Source organism: Chenopodium quinoa, unplaced genomic scaffold, assembly GCF_001683475.1.
Source record: "Chenopodium quinoa cultivar QQ74 unplaced genomic scaffold, ASM168347v1, whole genome shotgun sequence".
Taxonomy (NCBI): Eukaryota; Viridiplantae; Streptophyta; class Magnoliopsida; order Caryophyllales; family Amaranthaceae; genus Chenopodium; species Chenopodium quinoa.
In genome coordinates, this window is record NW_018743444.1 from 1,070,915 (window position 1) to 1,093,914 (window position 23,000).

The following is a 23,000-nucleotide window of genomic DNA, read 5'->3' on the forward strand; positions in this document are numbered from 1 at the left end:
TAAACTTGTATAATAAAATTCTAAAAGATTTTCCAAACCTTCAGCTTTGACACCGGGGTCAAGAATAGCAGCAATTCCATAAATGATTGGAAATTCACTAAAATAAGTATGCCACTTACGTTTCATGCTATCAAGAACGGGACGAAGTCCATCAATCTTCATATGCTCTTCGATGGTGTGAACAACTTTAACACACTCAATTATGACTAAATGAACGTTAGGCTCATAAATATAAGAGAAAATATGAGTTGCACTATCAAAAGCATTTAAAACATCACGAACAAAAGAAGCATTAGTCCAATGACTTTCGGTTATTAACTCAGTAGGATCAACACGAGTCTCATTGTAAAGTTGGGTCAAAATATCACGATACTTTATAGCATCACTCAACAACTTGAAAGTAGAATTCCAACGGGTAGGGGTATCAATAGACCATTGTCTTTTCTTAAGACCTCTCTCTTTACACATAGCTATGTACTTTCTTCTAACTGACTGAGTAATCCTAATCCATTTTATAACTGTTCTAATTGGGTTTAGCAATGGTTGCAACTCAGCGAGACCCTCTTGAACAGACAAATTCAAAATATGAGCACAACATCTAACATGCAAGAGACTACCACCCAACAACAAATTCAACTCGGAGTCATTTTTCAAATAGTCAATACACTTTGTGTTTGCAGTTGCATTATCAAGAGACAAAGAAAAAACTTTATTATTCAAGTGAAATTCTTTTAAACAATCCAAAATACGAACTTTGATGTTAAAACCGGTATGCCTTTCTTCCATAGCTTGAAAACATACGTTTTTGAATAAACCAATCATCATCCACCCAATGAGCAGTAATGCAAAGAAAAGGTTCGCCAAAACTAGAAGTCCATGTATCACTTGTAAAACTAACACGACCATCAAAAGTACGAAATAATTCAATCAAACCACTCCTATACTTATAATAAGAAGTTTGTGTATAACGTCTTAGGGTATTTCGGGGGACACGAGTAAATGCAGGTTGTAATGCAACTTTATTAAAATGCTCAACGTTTGCATTTTCACCGTAACTAAAAGGGTATTCATTAGCAATAACTAAAGTACTCATTTCATCAATCATTCTATCTTTATTATAAATGAAAGGTGTACCTCCGCCGGGTTGGTTCATGTATCCACCCAATTGTGTTTGGACGCCACCCCCGAAGGACGGGGGCCATTTTCGAACAAGTCGTGTTTATTTTGCAAATGCCGACTCAAGGTTCCGGTTCCATCTCCCGTTTTCCAATTATATGACTTGACATTTGCACCTAGCGCCTTGCAAACTAGGCATGTACACGTGAACCTCTTTGGTTGACCAGGTTGTCATCCCGGGGGTGTGACCTCAACTCGTTCAAAATGTTTCCACACCCAAGAAAAATGTGCTCGACCTCTACTTTCACCGCCACCACATTTCATAAATCAAATTATTAAAATTAATTTTTAAATGCTATTCATGAAAATAAGCTTTTAAATTTTAAATATTTTAATTATACTTATTTAAACGCATTTTTCATGGTAATTAACTAATTGTAAATCATAGAAAATTGGAAACTAAACTAACTTTATAATCATTAATAATAGTTTTTTTAAATATTCATAACAATAAAAATTTAATTAGAAATTACCTTGAGATGAAGGTTGAGATGTTGGTTGCGATGGAGGTGGCATAGTTGAACTTGATGATTGGTGGGACTCGTGGGAGAAATGTTGTGGTGGAGACGTTTGAATATTTTGCCTATCTCCTAAACCATAATCTCCATATTCATTGACAAATTGGTTTAAATTTTCCGTATTAATTTCATACGAAAAATTTGCACCACCACTCCTTTGGCTACCACTTCGACCACCACTTTGACTCCTTCCCATTCCTCCTCTTGAGCTCATTTTTTTTTGTATGATTACTAATTATAATATGGAGAAGAACTTTTTTTTTTTAGAATCTTAAGAATACTAATAATAATATTAAGGAGATTTTTTTTAACAAAAATATAACTCTATATAACACTTGAGAATTTGAGAACAATAAGAATTTTTAAGTAAGAGAGAAAGAAAGCTTGAATTTGTGTGGAAATTTGAGTGAAATGGAATTGGTATTTATAGGAAAAATAGAATGGATGATCATACACTTAAAAAACTAGCCGTTAGATACAAAAAACTAGCCGTTAGATACAAAAAACTAGCCGTTTTTTTTTTAAAATGGATGTTAGGCCGTGCGAATTGTGCGGGCTGTGCGGGCCGTGCGGGTTGTGCGGGCCGTGCGGGTTGTGCCGGCCGTGCGGGTTGGGTGGGTCATGCGTGCGGGTTAGGTGGGTTGGCTCGTGCGGGTTGGGTGGGTCATTCGTTGCGGGTGGGCCGTGCGGGCTGGGTTGTGCCAGGTGGGTCGGGTTAGGTGGGTTCACGGGCTAGGTGTGTCGAATTAAATGAGTCAAAACGGGTTGTGCGATTTGGGTCGAATCAAACGGGTTAAACTGAGCTGGGTTGAAATGGGTTGTGTCGAAAATTTTGGACCCACGACACAACCCGGATTAAATCCGAGCTGTGCCGGGCTGTGCCGGATTGAAACCGGGTCGGACCCACGTGACCCACCAGCCGTGCGAGTTAGGGTGGGCTGGGTCCAACCCGGCCCACTGGCCACCTCTATGAGCTGGTCTGCTGGACCTTTGAGTCGCATAGAATTTGCCCATTGAACCTTTTTTTTTTTTTTTTTTTTTTTTTTTTTTTTTTTTTTTTTTTTTTTGGTGTAATATATCACTTCCCGCCTCACACACTCTTCTCCATCTCAAACTGAATCACCATGGGAGAAGAGAAGAAGAACAACAAGCGCCGCCGTCCCGACACCGACAATTCAAATTCCGACACCGACGATTCTCTCTCCACCATCAAAACTCCTTATCTTTCTCACAAATCCGCCCCTTTCCAAAAACGCCTTAAACCCGACACCACAATCCTCGAATCCCTCAAACAACTCGCTTACTCCATCAAAAACCCTCCTCCTTCCTCCTCTAAAAAACCTATTACTCTCGCCGACGTCTCTGCTTCTCTCTCCTCCTCCTGCCGTGAAGTTACCGACCTTTCTCTCTCCTCCGTTCAGTCAGAAATCGAAACCCTCGTTTTATCCCTCACTAAATCTATTCTCGCCGGAAATGGTTTCTCCTTCAGTGTACCCTCCCGTGCTTCATCCAACCATCTTTATATTCCTGAGCTAGACCGTATTGTTCTTAAAGACAAGTCCTCTTCTCGCCCCTTTGCCGCGGTTGGATCTGTCCGTAAAGCTACTGTGACTGCCCGGATTTTGTCGCTGATTCACCAGCTTTGTCTCCGTAGCATCCATGTTACGAAGCGTGATTTGTTTTACACTGATGTGAAATTATTCCAGGATCAATCTCAGAGCGATGCTGTTTTGGATGATGTTTCTTGTCTTCTTGGGTGTACTCGGTCGAGCTTGAATGTGGTTGCTTCTGAGAAGGGGATTGTTGTGGGTAGGCTTGTGTTTAGTGATAATGGAGATATGATTGATTGTACGAAAATGGGTGTTGGTGGGAAAGCGATTCCGCCTAATATTGATCGTGTGGGGGATATTCAGAGTGATGCATTGTTTGTTCTTTTGGTTGAGAAGGATGCCGCTTTTATGAGGTTGGCTGAAGATCGGTTTTACAATCGATTTCCATGTATCATCATTACTGCGAAAGGGCAGCCGGATGTTGCCACTAGGTTGTTTTTAAGGAAGTTGAAGCTTGAGTTGAATTTGCCTGTGTTAGCTTTGGTGGATAGTGATCCATATGGGTTAAAGATCTTATCGGTTTATGGGTGTGGCTCAAAGAATATGTCGTATGATAGCGCAAATTTGACTACACCAGACATCAAATGGCTGGGTATTAGGCCAAGTGATTTGGACAAGTATAAGATTCCAGAGCAATGTAGGTTGCCAATGACGGAGCAGGATATTAAAACGGGCAAGGACTTGCTGGAGGAAGATTTTGTGAAGAAGAATCCTGGTTGGGTTCAAGAGTTGGAGTTGATGGTTAAAACCAAACAGAAGGCTGAAATTCAGGCTCTCAGCTCTTTTGGGTTTCAGTACTTATCTGAAGTTTATTTGCCCCTCAAGTTGCAGCAGCGAGATTGGCTCTAATTCGATCTGTTTTGTATTGGTATTGAAGAGTGTCAATACTTGTATGCATAGAGGCAATGTGCATTGGCAGTGCGTATTATGTATCTGAGATTTTGCTAACAAGATGTATCTGAAATCTTTTTTACATGTCATATTTCTGAGTTCCAAGAGTCCTGTTATATTAGTTTGTTGTATGAAATCATTTTTTACATGTCCAATATTTCTTAGTTTGTTCTTGGTTATGACGATTAAGATGCATAGTTGCATACACTAAGTGTCATGGACGCAGGGGTGTGTATTGCCCAAAGCATCCACAAGTGTGACAGAATTTGCTCGTATTAATGAAATAAAAACAGTAAGTATTTTATTTCACCATTTCTATTTATTGGAATTTCTGTATTCATACAAGGCTCAGCTTACATAGCTATATAGCTGTATGAGATATTTCGTATAAAAATGTTGTTAGATTTATTACAGTATGAAATAATGTACATGTACAATTAATGTCTATAGCCAGCATCCGACCTTTGTAACCAATGGTTCAAAGATTTCCTTGGGACCAATAGCCTTTGCAGTACTGCAGGTCGTCGAGCTGAAGTGTCTAGACTATTAGGCAAATCACTCATTTTAGGAGCACCTCTCGAGTTTGAACCTAAATTGGAAGCACTTTCTTTATCTTTGGTTCTGTCAATTGTCATACCTGGATCTTCTGCAATGACTTCAAGCCCAAGTTCCTTCTTCAAAAGATTTTCTATTGCATCTCTGACCATACACCGTACGCCTACTTTTGTGATTCCTATGATAACTGTTAGATCATCTTTTACAGAACATCCTGCAATGAAATAAGAAGTTGAACACTATTGGATAACAATATTGCTGTTTATGGGACAACAAAAAATCGAAAGGAAATAGAAAGGCATATGATGTATATTAAAGAACAGCTAATTCAACTTAGCTGTCTATGCTGTACTAAAATGCTTTTCTAGTTTGGCAATTTCCTCCCCCCCCCCCCCCTCCCAGCACACACAATCATTGTACTTCAATTCCATTTTCATACCTGATTTATAATTTTCTTTAATCATACGTAAAGCTGCTAGAACTACAAGCCGAGCTTCTACCTGCACAACAAGTAGAAAACGTTCAATGAAGAAAAAGGCAGAGAGCTGAAGGCTTGAAACTGCACTCATATCAAATTACAACTCAGTGGAGTCTGTAAAGTGGTAGATAAGTTATAAAACTTTCAACATTACAAATATACCATGATTAGGAGAGTCTTCAATCAAGACTAAACAACAATATTCAACAGATTGACCTTTTGACAAAAGTGCTATGCTTAGTGTGTGACTCGGATTTTGTTAAAAAAAAGCTAAATAAACTCAACTATCCTGGCTTTTGCTACGGGCTCAACTTTGAAGCTCCAGACAAGCACTCTAAATAATAGGCTTGCTATGCAGATTCAATTGTGTAATAGGTAGTCAGAATTGCACACATCAATTCTATGAGGCAACATTGGGTGGGGAACCTAAACCATCTCCTGTTTTCTCTATAGTCTATAAACTATGCCTACTTGCCTTATCAAGCCAAGGAAAATTAGAAAAGATTTGCTGCTTTGATGCCACTGTCTTGATTACTTTGAATGTGAAAATCTTAATTAATAGCCAATTTGTTTAACTCAGGAACAAAATCATATCAAGGTCTCATTAGAGAAAGAATAAAAAAAATCCAAATTTCTAATGGTGGTACATGAAGATGGAAATAAAGTTTAATAAATTGATTAGCATTAGTTATAATTTGCTTTTTCATCTATTTTTATTAAAGCAATGCAGAAGAAAAGAGGCGGGATCTCAAGTCCCAAAAATTTGTATCTCTTCACTACAAAATGAAATGTTGCGTGTAATGAAAAAGCAAAGCTTCAAATTAATAGTACTTCAAATATATATTCAATGAGAAGATAATACCTCAGTCAATCTTATGCTAACAATAACAGAATTAGAATAACTATATCTTGAGATTCAATACCAAACAATGGATTCAACTGAAGTTATACAGATTTTGTGTTTTAGCTGAAGTAATTACATTGATATACAACATAAAAATTAAAATAAAATTATTTAATTGGTTATTTAAGAGAAAATAATAAATATAAGTGAATATTTATATTTTAGTAATTCTTTTTTTTTTTTAGGTTACACCATTAAACATACCTTTGTCAGCCCCTGAATATCAACTGCAAGACTTTTAACTGTGTTCTTCCGTAAATGGGTTGCTACCCTTTCAAGAATCTGACTTCGCATTTCCCCTAGGTCAGCTTTGTTGCGTGAATATGAAAGTCCTTGCAGATTATTCCCTTGAATTACTCCTTCACACCATTCTTCAATCAGTAGTTTAAGATAGTAGTCATTGGATTTGTAGCTGATAGATAAAGTTAATGGAAAATCAAGAAGCATGTGAGAAAATATTATTTCATCAGAGCATGATATGCTGTGGAAACATATATCCATAAATATCAAGACTTTGACTGAGTCCCAACATTCAAAACATTCAACATGCATGTGTATAAATCTTATGAACAGTATCATGCATGTGTATAAATCTTATGAACAGTATCATGCATGTGTATAAATCTTATGAACAGTATCATGCATGTGTATAAATCTTATGAACAGTATCATGCATGATATGATGATTGATACAATATCACCAGCTATAACACATAGCTGAACTGCAGGAAGCTGAAAGGCAGCAAAGCAAGATATTAAATGATTCAGGCCCCATAACACTGCTCCCCAGCAATTTTTAAGTCAAAATAATATGAACAACTGACAAGTTCACATGAGGCATAATGACTCCAGTAGTTATTTGTCTTCTAAACAATAAATCAATTAATAAAAGCCTTAATCCCATAAATGGGGTCGGCTACATGAACCAAATTTGATTATCTAGTGTGGTCATCCACAAAAATCTTCCTCTTCCATCCCTTACGATCCAATACATCATCATCATGCAACTCCATATACTTCATAATTCATATCCTTCCTAACTCCTTCCAACTAAGTCATTTTCGGTCTCCCTCTCCCTCTTTTAACCCCTCCATAGTCCCACTCTTCCACTCTTCCACTCTTCGTACCGGTTACATGCCCAAACCAAAGCAGACGATTTTCCCTTAGTTTGCACTCCTACTTTCTTGTGAATAACCTCAATTCTGATTCTATCTCTTAGATCGTATATGTTGTTTATGTTCAGCTTGGTGGATACTTTTAAATATTTTATAAAATAATATAGGTTCCGTTTAGTATGACGAAAAACATTTTCAACGAAAACAGATTTTTCATTAAAAAGCACAATTACGATGTAATTTTCCTTCGTTTGTAAATGGGAGTGAAAAGGTGAGGATGGATGAGGAAAAAAAAAGGAGGTTAGAGGGAGGAAAATGTGACATCCCTTCTTTTGTAAATGAAAATGCTTTCCACTTAAGGCTAATTTTTCCACAATTAGAAACTTGTTTCCCACCCCTTCACTAAACAAACATAGGAAAATGAAGGAAAATCATTTTCCATGAAAACATTTTATATCAAACCAAACACTCCAAATAAACTTATAGTGCTAATTGTGCATACATGATATATCTTACTTTTTTTTTTTGAATGGGACGTGATATAGTTAACTTAAATATAACTATATGATTTTTATATGGAAAATTTGTCACAGACCCTCTTAACAATTTATTTTTTTTAAATTTTTTGTTAAAACATATCGTATTTCAAACCTTTTTTTTTTTTTTTTTTTTTGTCAAAAGCCACTTTTATCTGAAATATGGTCATTGACACATTATTCTGGCCTTGACCCCCACATCACTACCACACCACCTCCACCCGCATCATCATTGCCGCCCTACCACTCATCCTAACGACCTAACTACTCTCCCAAACGAAAATCACCCCTCACCATCCCAAAACCCTACCCTAACCTCTCGAAAATCACCCACACAACCTGAAATCACCCCTCATTGGCCTAAAACCTACCCTAGCCAGTCGGATACCACCCCTCTCACCCAAGAAGTCCACCATACAACCTCCTCTTTTCCCCACCGTCGAAACCTTCTTCCCTCTCCTTGCATCTTTTCGGTAGTGAATGGGGAAAGGATGGCTAAGGGTTTTGGGGTGGGGGAGGGCGGTTGAGGGTTTTGCAAAGAGGGGGAAAGGGTCTCTAAGGTTTTAGGGGAAAGGGTCTCTAGGGTTTCGAGGGGAAGGGGAAAGAGTCTTTAGGGTTTGGGGAAGGGGGAGGGTTTTCCGAAGTTTGCTGGGTGGTTAAGGCAAAGGGGAGAGGCAGCAAGAGTGAAGGGAGAGACAGTTGGGTCTTCAGAGGGAGGGGAAGGGTGACAAGGTGATAGGTGGGTGGCGAGATGGGGTTTTGGGCTGGTGAGGGGTGATTTCAGGTTCCAAGGGTGGTTAGGGCTGTGATAGAACTGAAAAGCTAGTTCATATAATGGTGGTGGGTGGCCGAGTAAGGGTCAACACCGGAATAGTGGTTCAATGACCATATTTCGAGTAAAGGTGGCTTTTCACAAAATAATTTTGAAAGTAGGGCTATTTGGACAAAAGAAAAAATAATAAGGTGGTTTTTGACAGAATTTGTGTTTTATAAGGTGGTTTTGACAAATTTTTCTTTTTGTATATATTTTTGTTATAATTTCTTAGTTTTAAAATGCTTATATAATTAGCTTTACTACATAAGCATCAATAATAATTTGCTTATAAAAAGGTTATTAAAAAAGAATAAAAAATATTGTAAAAAGGAGACAATAAATAAAGGATGATCTTCCATAATTTAATACTCCTTAAAGAAATTCCTTTGAACGCCAAGATATTCTCTGAATCGTTCAAAACTTGCATTCGGAAGTGCTTTTGCAAATATATCAGCAATTTATTCTTCGGAAGTAAAAAAAACTAAGCTGAACTTTGTGCACTTTAAACTTCACGCATGTAATTTTATTTTAATATGTTCTTTTTTTTTTTTTTTATTATGAGTATCAAATTCTTCGCATTAGCGATAGCATATTTACTATCACAATATATCTTTGTGGGTTGTTTTTGAACTTCTCCCATTTTTGTTAAAACTCTTCTTAGCCGGATTGTCTGATTTGCTGATGCACATGCTGTAATATTCTGCTTTTGTAGTTGATTGAGCCACAATATCATGCTTTTGACTTATCCAAGAAAATTCACCATTTCTAAGTGAAAACATGTATCCCAATGTATTTTTCATGTCAGTGATAGATATAGATCCAGCTCAATCACTCTCAAAATATCCAGCAAGTTCCAAATTTTTACTAGTCGTGTACCATATTATGTAATATGAGGTTCCTTTTAGATGACAAAGAACTTTTTTAATTGCTTGTGGGTGTGTTTGGCTTGGTTTCAGCATTATTATTGCTAACATGCTCCAACGTACATGGTACATGATGTTAGAACAAATTTAGAGTAATTAAAAAAGGAAGATCACATATTTCTTCTAAGTACATATTACAGCCGCTTTCATAATAGTTTATTATCAACACTCTACGAAACACAAGGTTAACACGATATAACTATTGGGGTACAAAGAAAACACAACTGATTTTGGTTGTTTATCAAAATCAATCAACAAGAAGTTTGTGAACAAGTGTTTGTAAAAACCAAGAGAAAATGATCTAGAAAATTTTCTCTCAAAGGAAGCAATTTTAATGATGTTTTAATTCTTTATCATCTATCATGTATGTCAAATAAACTCAAGTTTATAGAGTTTATATGAAGAGCGGTTAACATCCAACAGATATGTCCGTTCACAAATCAATTTGTTTAAAAACTGCTAAAAGTCGTCACTTTTGAACTTCACTCAATCAGATAGGGCAAGCCCACACAGTTTGGCGTGCAAAAAACATTGAAAAAACAATGTAAATTCTGAAAGCACCTGTGCTCGATTAGACTGAGCAAAGTCGCCCAGTCGGGGGCCCAACATCGCAGTAAAATTTGAGATTTTCAGCGAAACTTGACTCGTGCAGTCGTGCTCACCCTACTGATCAGAAAGGGCGAAGCACAAATCAGTCGATTTTTTTCATGTATTGTCACTTTTGCACATCTTGCTTTGCAATGCCTCTAAGTATAATCATTTTATTATTCCTTCCAAACTCATTGTATTGTAAAAAGACTAAAAACCTCATATATGAACCCATAAGCACATTCATCTATTAATGTTCCAACATATCATATGTGGTTTATAGCATTTAGCATCTTCTGAATCATCTTCTTTGCTCAACTTTTCATTTTAAGCTATAAGAGAGGATATTGATTTGCTATTTTCCATATTAAACCTTTTTAAGATGTTTTGTCTTTTGTGCATATATTTTTTTTTGACTTATGAAGATCCCTTGTACAAAGAAGGATTCATCTTTTCTCAATTTGGATCATTCTTCGACAATTTCATCCCATATTCCATCGGAGAATCGTATTGAATTTACAACACTAAAATATATACTTGTTGTAATTAAAATTTCACTATGACATTGTACAACTTCAATATTTCATTAATCTGGGTTTTATTAAAGTTTAGTTCAAAATGAGAAGACATCTCATTAAATTATTCTTGTTAGTTTTTCCAAAAATTAATTAATGAGATCCTAAAATGAGGTGAAGAAAACATAAGATTAAATGTGTTGCAGATGAGTTAAATAGTTATACTATTCATTTGACCTCAAGTTCTACGTACACTTCATTTGGGCCAAAAGCAATAAATTTATCTATAAAACTAGTTTTGTCCCCCGTGCAATGCCAGGGCTGTTAATTGTATTTTAAGATTAATTTTTAATCTATATGTCAAATTTTAAAATATATCATTGATACAAAATTAGTTAGGAATTAATGTGATTTTATGACAATTTGATATCTAGTAGGCATGTAATGACTAACAATAAGTTTGGTAGAAATGTTCGAATTAATACATTAAAAAAACAAAAACATTAGCAAAAAATAAATTAAATAAAATTAATGTTCAAAACCCGTTGGATTGACCCGAACCCAAAACTTTAGGCAAGGGTTATACATTTCTTGATTCATAACCTGAAGTGACCCAATCCGAGATAACTCATGACCCGACCCTAATTAACAGGTCTACATAGTTTTAAAATTTTATTAGATAGTGAAGTATATTATTTAATAAATGGATGTTTTACGCTTTGAACTATTCCTTCGCTCTAAAAAATGTTATGATATAAAAAATAAATTTGTACGATAATTTTTTTGAATTATAATCTAATAATTTTTTTGAATAAAATTATAATTCAATTTGTACATATGAAATATTGGTATTTTAACGAAAATAAAACTCTAAACTAATAATTTTATCCTAAATTTCTATCCAAATATAGTTCTAAACTAACTTTTTTTATCTTACGAACTTTACTTATTCTATCCAACGTGGCGCGACACTTAGCGAAAAGTTGGAACGCCAAGTGTCGCTGCCTTGTGACTTGGCTAAAATTTTAGCTTTATATATTAGTTATATGATGCCCAAATCTACATACTAGGCACATTATATTTTTAGCACTAGCAGAGATGGTTACAATGTCCTAAATTCCTGATGGATATCAAGGGTGAGGGAAATAAAGGCGGAGAGAAGTGAAGGGAATTAAAAAAAAAAAAAAAAAAACAAAGGAATCCCTGTAGTGTAAGAAAGGCACTAAAATTAACAAGTTTGCATCATGACTTAATACCTGAAATTGAGAGCTATTATTTGAGACACAAAAAATCTTTGAACTTACCCAGCTTCCCGCATATCTTGATATATAGCTAGGCATTGTTGAACTTCTTGTAGGGAGCCATATTTGGTACGAGCTCTCAGCAAAGTATTATATGTTACCTGAAATAACCAGACTTTCAATCATCATCACATATTGGGACTTGGGAGTCTATAGTAAAATGCAGTTACTGCACAAGTGAAAGATATACACAAAATACGCTTGCCATGCCACCAAAAATAGACTAGTAGAACAGTAGAATAGCTTGAAGAATCCAGTCAATACAGATACTTGTACTTCACAGCTCATACCTACCAAATTTGGTTTAATGCGGTTCCTTTTTATTTCTGAGAATAATGAAAATGCCATATTCAGGTTTTTACATTCCACACAAACCTACATTAGAGGCCAAATATATTAATAACAAGAATTGACCTCATTCTGATAATATTCAAGATGACAGAAGCAAACCTTTATAGCAGTTGTATAAGCAACAACATCAGGCCTAATTCCTGAGTCGACCATGGATTTCATAATCTGCAGGGGTACAGGAAAGATATAAAGAATTTAAATTTCAATGATAGAATAGGAATGATTTTCAAGATAAGAAACAAACAAGCATGGTACTTCTTAAGGTGGAAATTGACATATAATTAAAGACAAAATTAAGTGTTTGTGTAACTGGAATATGTATTACAATTAAGCAATGAAATTATAAAACCCTCTTGTCTTGCATCTTAAGCTTGCTCATCTTCAAAAGTAAGGATAGCCATTGATCCATATAAGAAATTAAACTTATACTTGAAATTTTGAAGGCCAGACCAAACTACAATAATTAGTCCATACTGTAAATTTATACATAAATCAAGACAAAGTAATCACTATCCTGCATGATATGTTGGAAAAAGCCAAAAAAGTACTTTCTTTAGCTTATGCAACTCTAATTTATAATAGCCCCATTAAAACCAAAAAAAGATCATTATTTACCTGTAAGGCACCCGCTACATTTCCTGCTCTACCACAAATATTAATTAAAATTGTATAGCTGATGTGATTCGGAGTAAGACCCGTTAATTTCATCTCATCAATTAAAGATTTTGCCCGGTAGAAGTCAGTACCACAAGCCTTCAAAAGTATATTGTATGTTGCAGTCGTTGGACTAAATGGAATACTCTTAGAAAAGCTCAAATTATGTGATGCAGTCATAATGTGCGGTGTATTTACAGTTGAATTTTCATCTGTTCGCAGAACATTTGAAGTTTTATATTCATTGGTAATAAGATCTTCACTAAAGTTTTCTGGAGATCCACTACTCTTCCAGGCATAGAAAAGACGAAATGCTCGGTCATACTGACATCCCTCCACACAGGCATGAAGAAGTGTGTTGAAACACTGTGAATTTAGGCTGACAACCAGCCATAAGCATCTCTTCAAAAAGCTGAGTTGCCTGGTCGACAAGACCACCATTAGCACATGCACTGATCAACGAAGACCATGTAACTGTATTGGGAGTAACACCAGCAGATAGCATATCTTCTTTGATTTTGATAGCCATTTGCCACAATTTTGCATCTGCAAATACCTGGAAATTTTATGCACTTGTTGAAATAAGCTATGCAAATGAAACAATCTAACTGCATATTTCACCCACAAATTACACAGAGAGATGCATAGGGCAATATGCAATAATGTGACTAAACTGAAGCATCAAGGGACAGCCAGAAAAGCCTGGCAAAAAAAGAATACCCAGTAAACATGGAAGGATATACCTTGATGATAGTGCTGTAAGTAAAAACATCTATTTTAATTGCTCCAGTTGATTCCAAATGCAATACCTCCCTGTATATGTCCTGAGCCAAGTCAACTCTTCCTGACAGACAGCAGGCCTTCAGAAGTATGTTGTAAGATGTCATATCTACCTCAACACCCATACTCTGAAAGGACAAATAAAATATGAGACTGAATAACTGTTAATTATACAAGTCAAGACATATTTATAAATGATTCTCAAATTTTACTCTGCTGGTTATACCACACACATAATACAAATTAGGAAATCTGGATAAGTATTTAGGATGAGAAGTTAAAATTATTTTTAACAATTGTAGCAGCACATGTTTTGAACAAAGAATAAAAACAGTATGCAATAATTTTCGTTGGTTGCAACTTTGTAATAAAACAAGATACATTATGTGTATTGCAAAGTTAATCCAAAAACCAAAAAGGACCATAGTTGTCTGAACCAATAAAAGATCACTTTTGTCCCTTTTCCTGTTGGTTACTTGACTGGGAGTAAAGCTAAATACATTCAAACTTTCCAAAATCCACTAAGGTCACCAGAACATACAATTGGTTATTTCCGTTGTTCTAAGATACAACATTTACCCACAACACCTTTGTTATACCACATTGACTGATTGTGTATAATCAAAATTAAAACAGTACATAGTTAGATGGACGTATGATGTTATACTACAGCAGACAAAGGGATAAAGAAGAAAGGAACAAATCTATTCCAAAAAAAGTTAGGTACATGTCTCTCTCTAGTGTTCCGCAAGCTTTAGTATGTTACTACATAGAAATAGATGCTAGAAAGTTGAGACAGGACATTACTTGCATTTGCTTGTACACTTCCATTGTGTAAGTCAAGTCATGTGCATTCACATTCATGAGACTGTTGAAAACATAGATATTTGGGGTAACTTTCTGAGCCAGTAGATCCTGTAGTAATAACAGAAGCTTCAGAAAACAAGGACAACATACACAATAAAATTGAATTGGAAAATAGAATAAAGCGTGAAATGAGACAACACTCAAAAATTTTAGATGTTATAACTGATTCTTTTCAGACAAGAAGAGTTGGCCTATGCAGACAAAAATTTAAACTGTCCCTGCACAGGATATATCTAATTCTTCCTCTGCTCCATATCGCTTGCAACATACCTTTTGGGAGTGCATTTTGAGGAATGGATTTGAGGATGTAAAAAATCAAATTAATCAAAATAATTTTAACACCTGTAAATTATTACCTTGTGCTTGTGTTTAAATTATATCGATTAATTTTGCTTGTTTAAACTCTCAAATATCTTTCTTAAAATGTGTGCCGAAAGGCATGTTGTGAGTAATATGGAAGTGCATACATTGCATTTATATCAAGGAAGGGAATATCATAATATGGCAAGAGTGATTAAGGATGTACATGGGATACTGTGCTCATCCTAGTACTATAATACTCCTTACATGTATGGAGTTTTATTATCTAAACTGGTTGTTTCCTTTTAATGCTTTTTGTTTCATGTTTGCTTCCGATTTCAATTCCATTGTTTCAATTCCATTCATAATACAGCTACTCCATTCCATAGAATCAAACAAATAAGCAAAATTCAGTTCCTTTTCATTCATTTTTCACTACCATTGACTAAATCAAAACAAAGGAATACCATTGAAAATGTCCCTTATTTGTTTTAGGGAAAATTGATATGAATTATATATATAATTTTTTCCATTTTTTTTTAGAAAATTGCACCATTTGTTAGATCCTATTCCTTTTTATGTTGGATCCCTTAGGTATGTTGCAAATTAGGTCTCTCCAAAGCATAGGATTTTTCCTTTATTACAACATCTATATTTTATTTGCAGATTTTAATCAAGCTATCGCCTATCGGTTTAATTTACATATCTTCAGTTTAGAATCCTCTTAACAAATCGTATTAGCAACACGCTCTAATAATGAATCCTCCTCAAACAACATTTGCAGTAGAATTACTAATTTTTTATTTCTCGGAAGTTGAGCAATAATTAATTTTAATTCATAGCTCATTGCTCAAAACAGGCATCACAAAGACTAGCAAATCTCAAAATAAAGTCAATTTCAAAACATGCATGTTGATACACCACATATTACAGGTAGTAATTATATACCAATACTAGCATGAAACCGAAAAGCTACTACAGAAGGCAAGTCAGCTTATCAGTCGATTAGCCTTCACGCATTATACCCCAGTCAAGTGTACAGGAAAGTTATATCAAAATAAAATAAACATTATTGACAAAACGCACATTGTAGTGCTTTATCCTAACATAGCTGTCAAAGAAGCTACCTCATAGATCAACCTGGACTTGATGCAATCACCACATAAGCCACAAATATCGATTATAGTGCGGTAGACATACATGTTATGACCACTCAACTTCTGTTTCGAAGCTTCAAATACTTCTACAGCTGAAACCAGATCTGATCTCTTTCCAAATTCTTTAATCATGGTACAAAACAATATCTCTGCCTGTGGAAGGAGACAGGCATACCTGCCAAATTTGATTTTGACAATACCTGTTAAAGTGGACGTATAATTTAATTGTGTATCTACAAATGTTGCTTTAAATCATATTCTACTTTTCAGGTGATAAGGTAAATTGGTCCACAAAAGATATAAAAAGCCAAGATAATAGAGCTTCATGAATTTCTACACATTATAAGGCCAAATAAAGTAAAAAAAACCGATCAGACATCACAATCCCAAATCTGTAGACAAACATCCTTTGGATCATGACATGTGCTAAGGGAGTTAAATAGGAGACCAATGCCACTTTCACGATCACAAACTATATGACAGATACAAATATAATGCAGCAGCTAGATTCTATAACAGGAAGCTAAGAAGATCCAGTATGGCTAACCTTCAGCTGTGGATGATATGCGCTAGTAGGTCAGTCAGAAATTGGGTTTAGAACCATTTTGGACTATATAACAGAATGATTAGTAATTTGAAGTTTTGATCACTTTAAATGTAACATCTATGTCTCTCCTTCATACTATGTCATATACAAAATGAAGGCATGTGAATTTGAGCCAAGCTCTTGAGTTGTTGCTTGCACATAAATAGGGTTATAACAACATAAATGAAAATCACTCCAATTCAGCACTTTAATATTAACATCTAGAACTAGGCATCTTCCGTACTATGTCAATTACAAAAAGAAGGCATGTGATTTTGAGCCAAGCCCTTAAATTATGCTTGGTTTGAAACGGAATAATATCAGCTTAAATGATAATCAACTCTTAAGAACTCTACTACGAATGCAGCATTACATGAGAAACTTAACTTTCGAATAGGATATCACTGTATTGACAAAGTTTTTTAGTCAACACTCTTCATAAAGATGCATGACAGTAGAAGAAATTAACAAAAGAGCACAACAATATTTTATTTTGTCCTAAAAGACAATGTATGATATTACTTCCATAAGAATATATTAATGGAGAATCATAATAGTACCTTACGGCCAAGCTTGGGCTGCGCTTATCTATAGATATTTTTATCATTTCGCTGGGCTTGATCAAGTCTTTGATTGAAATTTGGAAACCTGGATGATTCAATAAAATGTCATAAAATAAAAGAAGTCAAACGATGAAACCCTTTTCATGATCACTCAAAGAGAACCAAACAATGACATTTCAAACCAAATTTGTAGGGTTTGGAAGTAACAACTTTTTGAGATACTCCTTCTATCCCTCTACAATAATGCCCCAAATATTTCACTATTTTAAAAGTTGTTTCGAGAAAAAACATGTGGTGTTATGAACTTGACATCTTCCATGCATTTATCTATATCTTCCAAAAAGGGAATTTGGGTGAACACAGTGGGAGAAGCAATAAAGGAAAATGGGGCAAACCTTATGGGACGGAAGGAGTACTAGGCATTCAAGAACTAAGACAATAGAATATCTTCAAGTGAACCAACAACCATATGCGAAATGCAATAAACCAGCATATAGTATAAATGAGAAGAAAAAAAGACAACTATGAACACAAAATCCAAATATGAGAAAGTTACCCCCCTACCAAACAAGTATATGCATGTCATTTCTACGCCTCAACAAGCAATAATCAAGTCAGAGGTAATCACCCTTGAATCCTTGATGGAACTTTCATGTGCTGCGGGTGTGTGTTGAGCATAGCCTTCTTAAAATCAATGTGGGACACTCACATGTGTTATTTGGGAAGGCTGTGCTTCAACTCTCTTCCCAAATTTGAGGTCTTTTCTAACTTAGTCACATGTGATATTTCATGGGTGAGAGTGCATTTTCACAAAACTTCAATTCAATATGTCCCGAAGTATGTTAAAGCCATTAAAGGTCCCAACCATGGACCTGGCTCTAACATACCATGTTAGAATGAGGACTAGGTCGAACTAGAGAAAGAGAGTCCGCCTCACAAGGCCAAACGAGGTTTCATCACACAACTATATCGATTACAAAGTGATGGTATTTCAACGAGGGACATTCATATGTGTTCTTGCTTCAACAACTTGTCACATTTCTTTAAAATAAAGAGACATTAGTATTATTGTTTCCAAACATAAGTCGACTTAGACGATGCGGCAATTAAATTCAAACAAAGGAAATACTAAGTAAGTCACCTTTGGAGAATAACAATGAAACAACTATTTGGAGAAGAAAAAAAAAAAAACATTTTCATAGTGAATCCTTAAATAACAAAGAAACAGGGTGTATAGCAAAATTACCAGCCAACATTTCCATTAATTCAACGGCTTCGAGTAGATATCCCTCTTCTACAACCTTGAAACACTCTTTTTTAAGCAACTCCATAGTAGACCCATCAAACATTTTTAAAAGGGTAACATTCAATTGAAGCAAATATCCCAACAATTCAATAACATCTTTAATTCTCCCTTGTCTCAATCCCTTAATAACACCTGAAACCACAAGTTTAGAATTCAATTGTGTACCAAAAGACAAAGAACCAGTAGCATCAGAGCTCAAAACACGCTCCACAACCCTGACAAAATCATCGAACAACCCATCATCAACGAGCTTCGAAGCGATTTCGGCGTAATAAGTAAGATCATATTTACTAGAATTGAAGATTGGTGAGTCAGAATGAGGGAAAGTAAGAGGTGTAGAGGTAGAAGATGAAGAAGAAGGTGGAGTTAGGGAGGTGGGTTTGGAGAGAGAAAAGAAGATAATGTTGTGGAGGGAGAAAATTGGAGTTTGTTTATGGCTAAAGAAATGGTGATGGTGGTGGCGGTGGTGGTGGTGGCGGCGAGTTGAGGTAACAATGGAGGATGAAGAGAACGTTTTTTCCAATTTGAGCTCTAAACGTAAACTATTGACAAAAATGGTTGCGTGGCAAAACTATTTACCAAACTAAGCTTCCAGGGTAAATCGCTGTCTCGGACAGCGTTTTACCCCTGGTTTTTTTTTTTAAAAAAAATTCAACTGGTAAACGCTGTCCCAGACAGCGTTTTACCTTCTGTATTTTTTTAAATTCAGTAGGGCATAAAACGCTGTCTCGGACAGCGTTTTATCCTTGGGTTTTTTTTAAAAAAAAATTCAATGGGTAAAACGCTGTCCGAGACAGCGTTTTATGCCCTGTTTTTTTTTTTAAATGAAACGCTGTCCGGGACAGCGTTTCATGGCCATATATCAGCATGTTCACTTCAGCAGAATGCGCAAGAACTCAACCTCAACCTCAACGCTTTCCCTCCTCCCTCTCACACTAAACCACGACCGTACTCAAACACCCGCATTGCCGCCGCCGCCCACCCTTGCGCCACCGCTGCTGCCGCCACCTTGCTGCTGCCCTCCTCCCTCTCACACTCACTCACTCAATTTCGTGGTTAGCCCTAAACTGAATTTAGTGTAATTGCATAGTTATTGTGGTTAATTATTGTGAATTGTATGTAATTGCTCTTACTTGTTGTTAATTCATGTCAATTGCATGTAATTGTTGCTAATTATTAATGAAAATGTGGTACATTGTGGCCAATCCCTTGCGAGACAACCTGGACGCCCTATAACGGTCCCAGAATCATTCCCGACGGGAGCATGTTGCGTGGAATAGGGCGACCAAGGTCAAAGCGCATACGTAATGAAATGGATGAGACTAACCGGCCCGCGAGCAAATGTAGTCGTTGTCACGTTCAGGGCCATAACCGGGCAACGTGTCCATCGAGACCCTCAGAGGACCCATGACTGTTAACTGAAATTCGTTGTAATCGTAGATGGAGGAATTATTTTGTAATAGAAAATTTTGATTTAATAACATTTGGAACATTTTGATTTAATAACATTTGGAACATTTGATCGTTAACATTTTGGTTAATTGCTAATGCGTTAACTCTGTTGGGATTTGTTAAATTGCATGTGAACAGATACGATGGACGGTGAAGATCGTACGCCTGGACCCGTTGACCCTTCTGTGCTTACACTACAGGGCACACACCGCAGCGTTGCCGTATGGGATCAGACGGTAATATTGCATTTGTTTGTTCATGGACTACAGCTTGTTGAGTTTATATGGTATATGATCTTAATTTCTTTCTAACAGGTTGATCCGGCAAAGCAGCTCGTTTGCAGGCATTACACCACCAGGTTCATGGTGGGGTGGGGAATCGATCCTCGCGTTTTGGCGTACGTCGAGTTTGTCGGTTTAGGTGGTTTTCACCGTATGGCGTATAGGGAGATCGATCGAGCGCTTGTCACTGCGCTCGCGGAGAGGTGGAGACAGGAGACGCACTCCTTCCACCTACCTGTTGGTGAGACGACCGTTACGTTACGGGACGTGGCGATTCTTACGCGCCTTCCAGTACATGGGTCTGCGGTGACAGGACACGCGTTAGTCGATCCCGTCGGTTTGGTTGGTCGGGTACTTGGTGTCCAGCCAGGTCCCGCCGATATTAGAGGATCCGGGTTGAGGACCGGCTGGGTCCGTGAGACTTTCCGTGAGCTACCACCAGGGGCTGATGACGCCCAGGTTCAGAGATACGCCCGGGCGTACTTGTTCTTCCTCATCTCGGGCGTGTTGTTCGGGAATAAGAGCGGGAGCCATCTCCAGCTCATTTACGTGCAGCTGTTGGACCACGACTGGGATCATATCCGAGGCTACAGTTGGGGTAGCGCCTGTCTGGCGACGTTGTATCGCCAGCTGTGCAGAGCATCCCACGTAGGTGCTAACGAGATTGGAGGTCCCCTGATTGTCCTCCAGGTACCTCACTTATTTCTGTACCAAAAAAACTATTTCACCACGCACTTACATATTTCATACTGAAGCTAGTTTTGTGTCTCTGTGTGCCAGTTCTGGGCTTGGGAGCATATCCATGTAGGCAGACCAGGCAGACCTGCGATACACCGTCGGGGGGAGCAGGACCAGGACGACCAGTACCAGGCGTACGATGCTCCCCCGCTCCCTACACCGGATGAGGCATATGGTTGCAGGTTCGATACAACTTTCATTGAGTTAGGCTTTATTTAATGCGCGGGGTTGTTAACTGAAACATTGTTCGATATTAGGTGGGTGGTACCCAGGCTGACACATGCTCATGCGGCGAGGGGTCTTCCGTATTACCGAGACGCCCTAGACCGACTCACCGAGGACCAGGTAACAATTTAAAATACAGTTTTAGCTTTTTTGTTTTAACATTGTACTTGTTGCGAACTAACATATTCATAATATTACTGTTGATGTGTATTTACAGGTGACATGGGACCCGTATGTACCTGACTTGGTAGATGCCATGCCTCCACATCTGCTAGACCATCAGGCGGAGTGGCGTGCTAGGGTCCCCCTGATCTGTTTCGAGGTTGTGGAGAGTCACCTGCCCGACCGAGTCATGAGGCAGTTTGGACTACGCCAGACTATCCCACAGGGGTGTGACACTAGTGTACAGCTTCACGGCATTGATCGTCGGGGAAAGGGGGAGACCAGCTGGGCGCTGGAGCATTGGCGTTTCCTTCAGCTATGGGAGCAACGGTTGGAGTTCATCGTCGGAGGTGATCTAATGCAGGGGGCTATGGATCCCGACGATCCGTACATGGTGTGGTACAGGCGTATCACACGACGCTTCATCAACCCCAGCTACGCACCACCATCCACACATTACCATCCAGCATATGACATCATTAGCGGATATGTGAGTTATTATTTTTCTACTCCTTTTCAACAATTTCCATATTTGTATGCCATAGATCTGACTGATCGATGATTACTGCAGGCGGCGGATATGGTGGCGATGGTTGATGCGCTATCAGTCTCCCTTGAGTGCGGACCCACTAGAGCCCAGGTCGAGCAGGTGCGAGATATGGGCGTCGCTACCTTACGGAGATATGGTCACGCTCATCTCGCCCACCGGCGGGACGGTCATGATGGCAACTCACAGTTCGATCTCGGCCAGAGCAGCGGTGGATGTGATCCTACGTCACCCAGACACGCAGAGGATTACAACATCCACAGTACTGCGCCCTCTGGTACCCAGGAGGACCCCTCGTCCAGTCAGCTGACTCCCCCACCGCCCCGAGACCCATTCACCACCGTCACTCATTACAGGCGGCGACGTGTCAGACGGAGGGCCGACACTCAGGAGGCAGGACCTTTACCCCGAATAAATGAGTCGGGCTAGTATTATCTGTTGTATTCCCTGTTATTTTGTGTAATGATGTACATAACACTTATGAAATTAATATAATAAATCTTTTTTGAATGACTCCGTGTGTGCTTTGAAGTTAATTTGGTGGTTGGACTGTTGTTGGGCTGTTTCGAGTTTTCTGCAGTGCTTAAAGTTGACGGAACTCCCAGAATATGGTGGTGGTACGTGGTGGGGAGTGGCGGAGTTGGTGGTCGACGGTGGTGGGGTAGGGCTGTGGAGCTGGCTGTTGTGGTGGCTGTTGGAGGACTGCAGCATGCAAGCTGTTTGCTGAAGCTTGTTTTCTGCCTGGATGCTGGTTGCTGTTTCCAGCAGAAAAGCGCTGTTTGAGACAGCGCTTTATGTTCAAGCATAAAGCGCTGTCTGAGACAGCGTTTTATGTTCAAGCATAAAGCGCTGTCTGAGACAGCGCTTTATGTTGAACATATAAAATAGTTGTAGTTGAATTTTTTTTAAAAAAAAAACCAGGGGTAAAACGCTGTCCGAGACAGCGATTTACCCTGGAAGCTTAGTTTGGTAAATAGTTTTGCCACGCAACCATTTTTGTCATTAGTTTACGTTTAGAGCTCAAATTGGAAAAACGTTCGGATGAAGAAGCTGTGGTGATTACAAGATTCCTCATACTACGAATTTGGAGCACGGAAAGATGCTGAG

At 37.7% G+C, this 23,000-nt stretch overlaps 2 protein-coding genes and 1 pseudogene across 2 annotated transcripts; 2 read left to right on the forward strand and 1 right to left on the reverse strand.

The window, feature by feature from the left end:
* The first annotated feature begins 2,612 nt into the window (after positions 1 to 2,612).
* Positions 2,613 to 4,504, forward strand: LOC110739178 (DNA topoisomerase 6 subunit A-like). The gene has a single exon (XM_021919643.1). The coding sequence runs from the start codon at positions 2,819 to 2,821 to the stop codon at positions 4,151 to 4,153; it is 1,335 nt and encodes a 444-aa protein (XP_021775335.1). The 5' UTR covers positions 2,613 to 2,818; the 3' UTR covers positions 4,154 to 4,504.
* Positions 4,471 to 19,056, reverse strand: LOC110739165 (annotated as a pseudogene).
* A 212-nt stretch (positions 19,057 to 19,268) lies between these two features.
* Positions 19,269 to 22,778, forward strand: LOC110739179 (serine/threonine-protein phosphatase 7 long form homolog). The gene is made up of 7 exons (XM_021919644.1): positions 19,269 to 19,543; positions 20,079 to 20,176; positions 20,255 to 20,911; positions 21,002 to 21,141; positions 21,217 to 21,304; positions 21,402 to 21,836; positions 21,918 to 22,778. The coding sequence occupies exons 2-7, from the start codon at positions 20,084 to 20,086 to the stop codon at positions 22,320 to 22,322; spliced, it is 1,818 nt and encodes a 605-aa protein (XP_021775336.1). The 5' UTR covers positions 19,269 to 19,543; positions 20,079 to 20,083; the 3' UTR covers positions 22,323 to 22,778.
* The last annotated feature ends 222 nt before the right edge of the window (positions 22,779 to 23,000 follow it).

Coding starts and splice junctions, on each gene's coding strand:
- LOC110739179 (XM_021919644.1), top strand. CDS start 20,084: ATGGACGGTGAAGATCGTACGCCTGGACCCGTTGACCCTTCTGTGCTT. Junction 20,177..20,254: donor TTGCCGTATGGGATCAGACG/GTAATATTGCAT, acceptor TCTTTCTAACAG/GTTGATCCGGCAAAGCAGCT. Junction 21,837..21,917: donor ATGACATCATTAGCGGATAT/GTGAGTTATTAT, acceptor TGATTACTGCAG/GCGGCGGATATGGTGGCGAT.
- LOC110739178 (XM_021919643.1), top strand. CDS start 2,819: ATGGGAGAAGAGAAGAAGAACAACAAGCGCCGCCGTCCCGACACCGAC.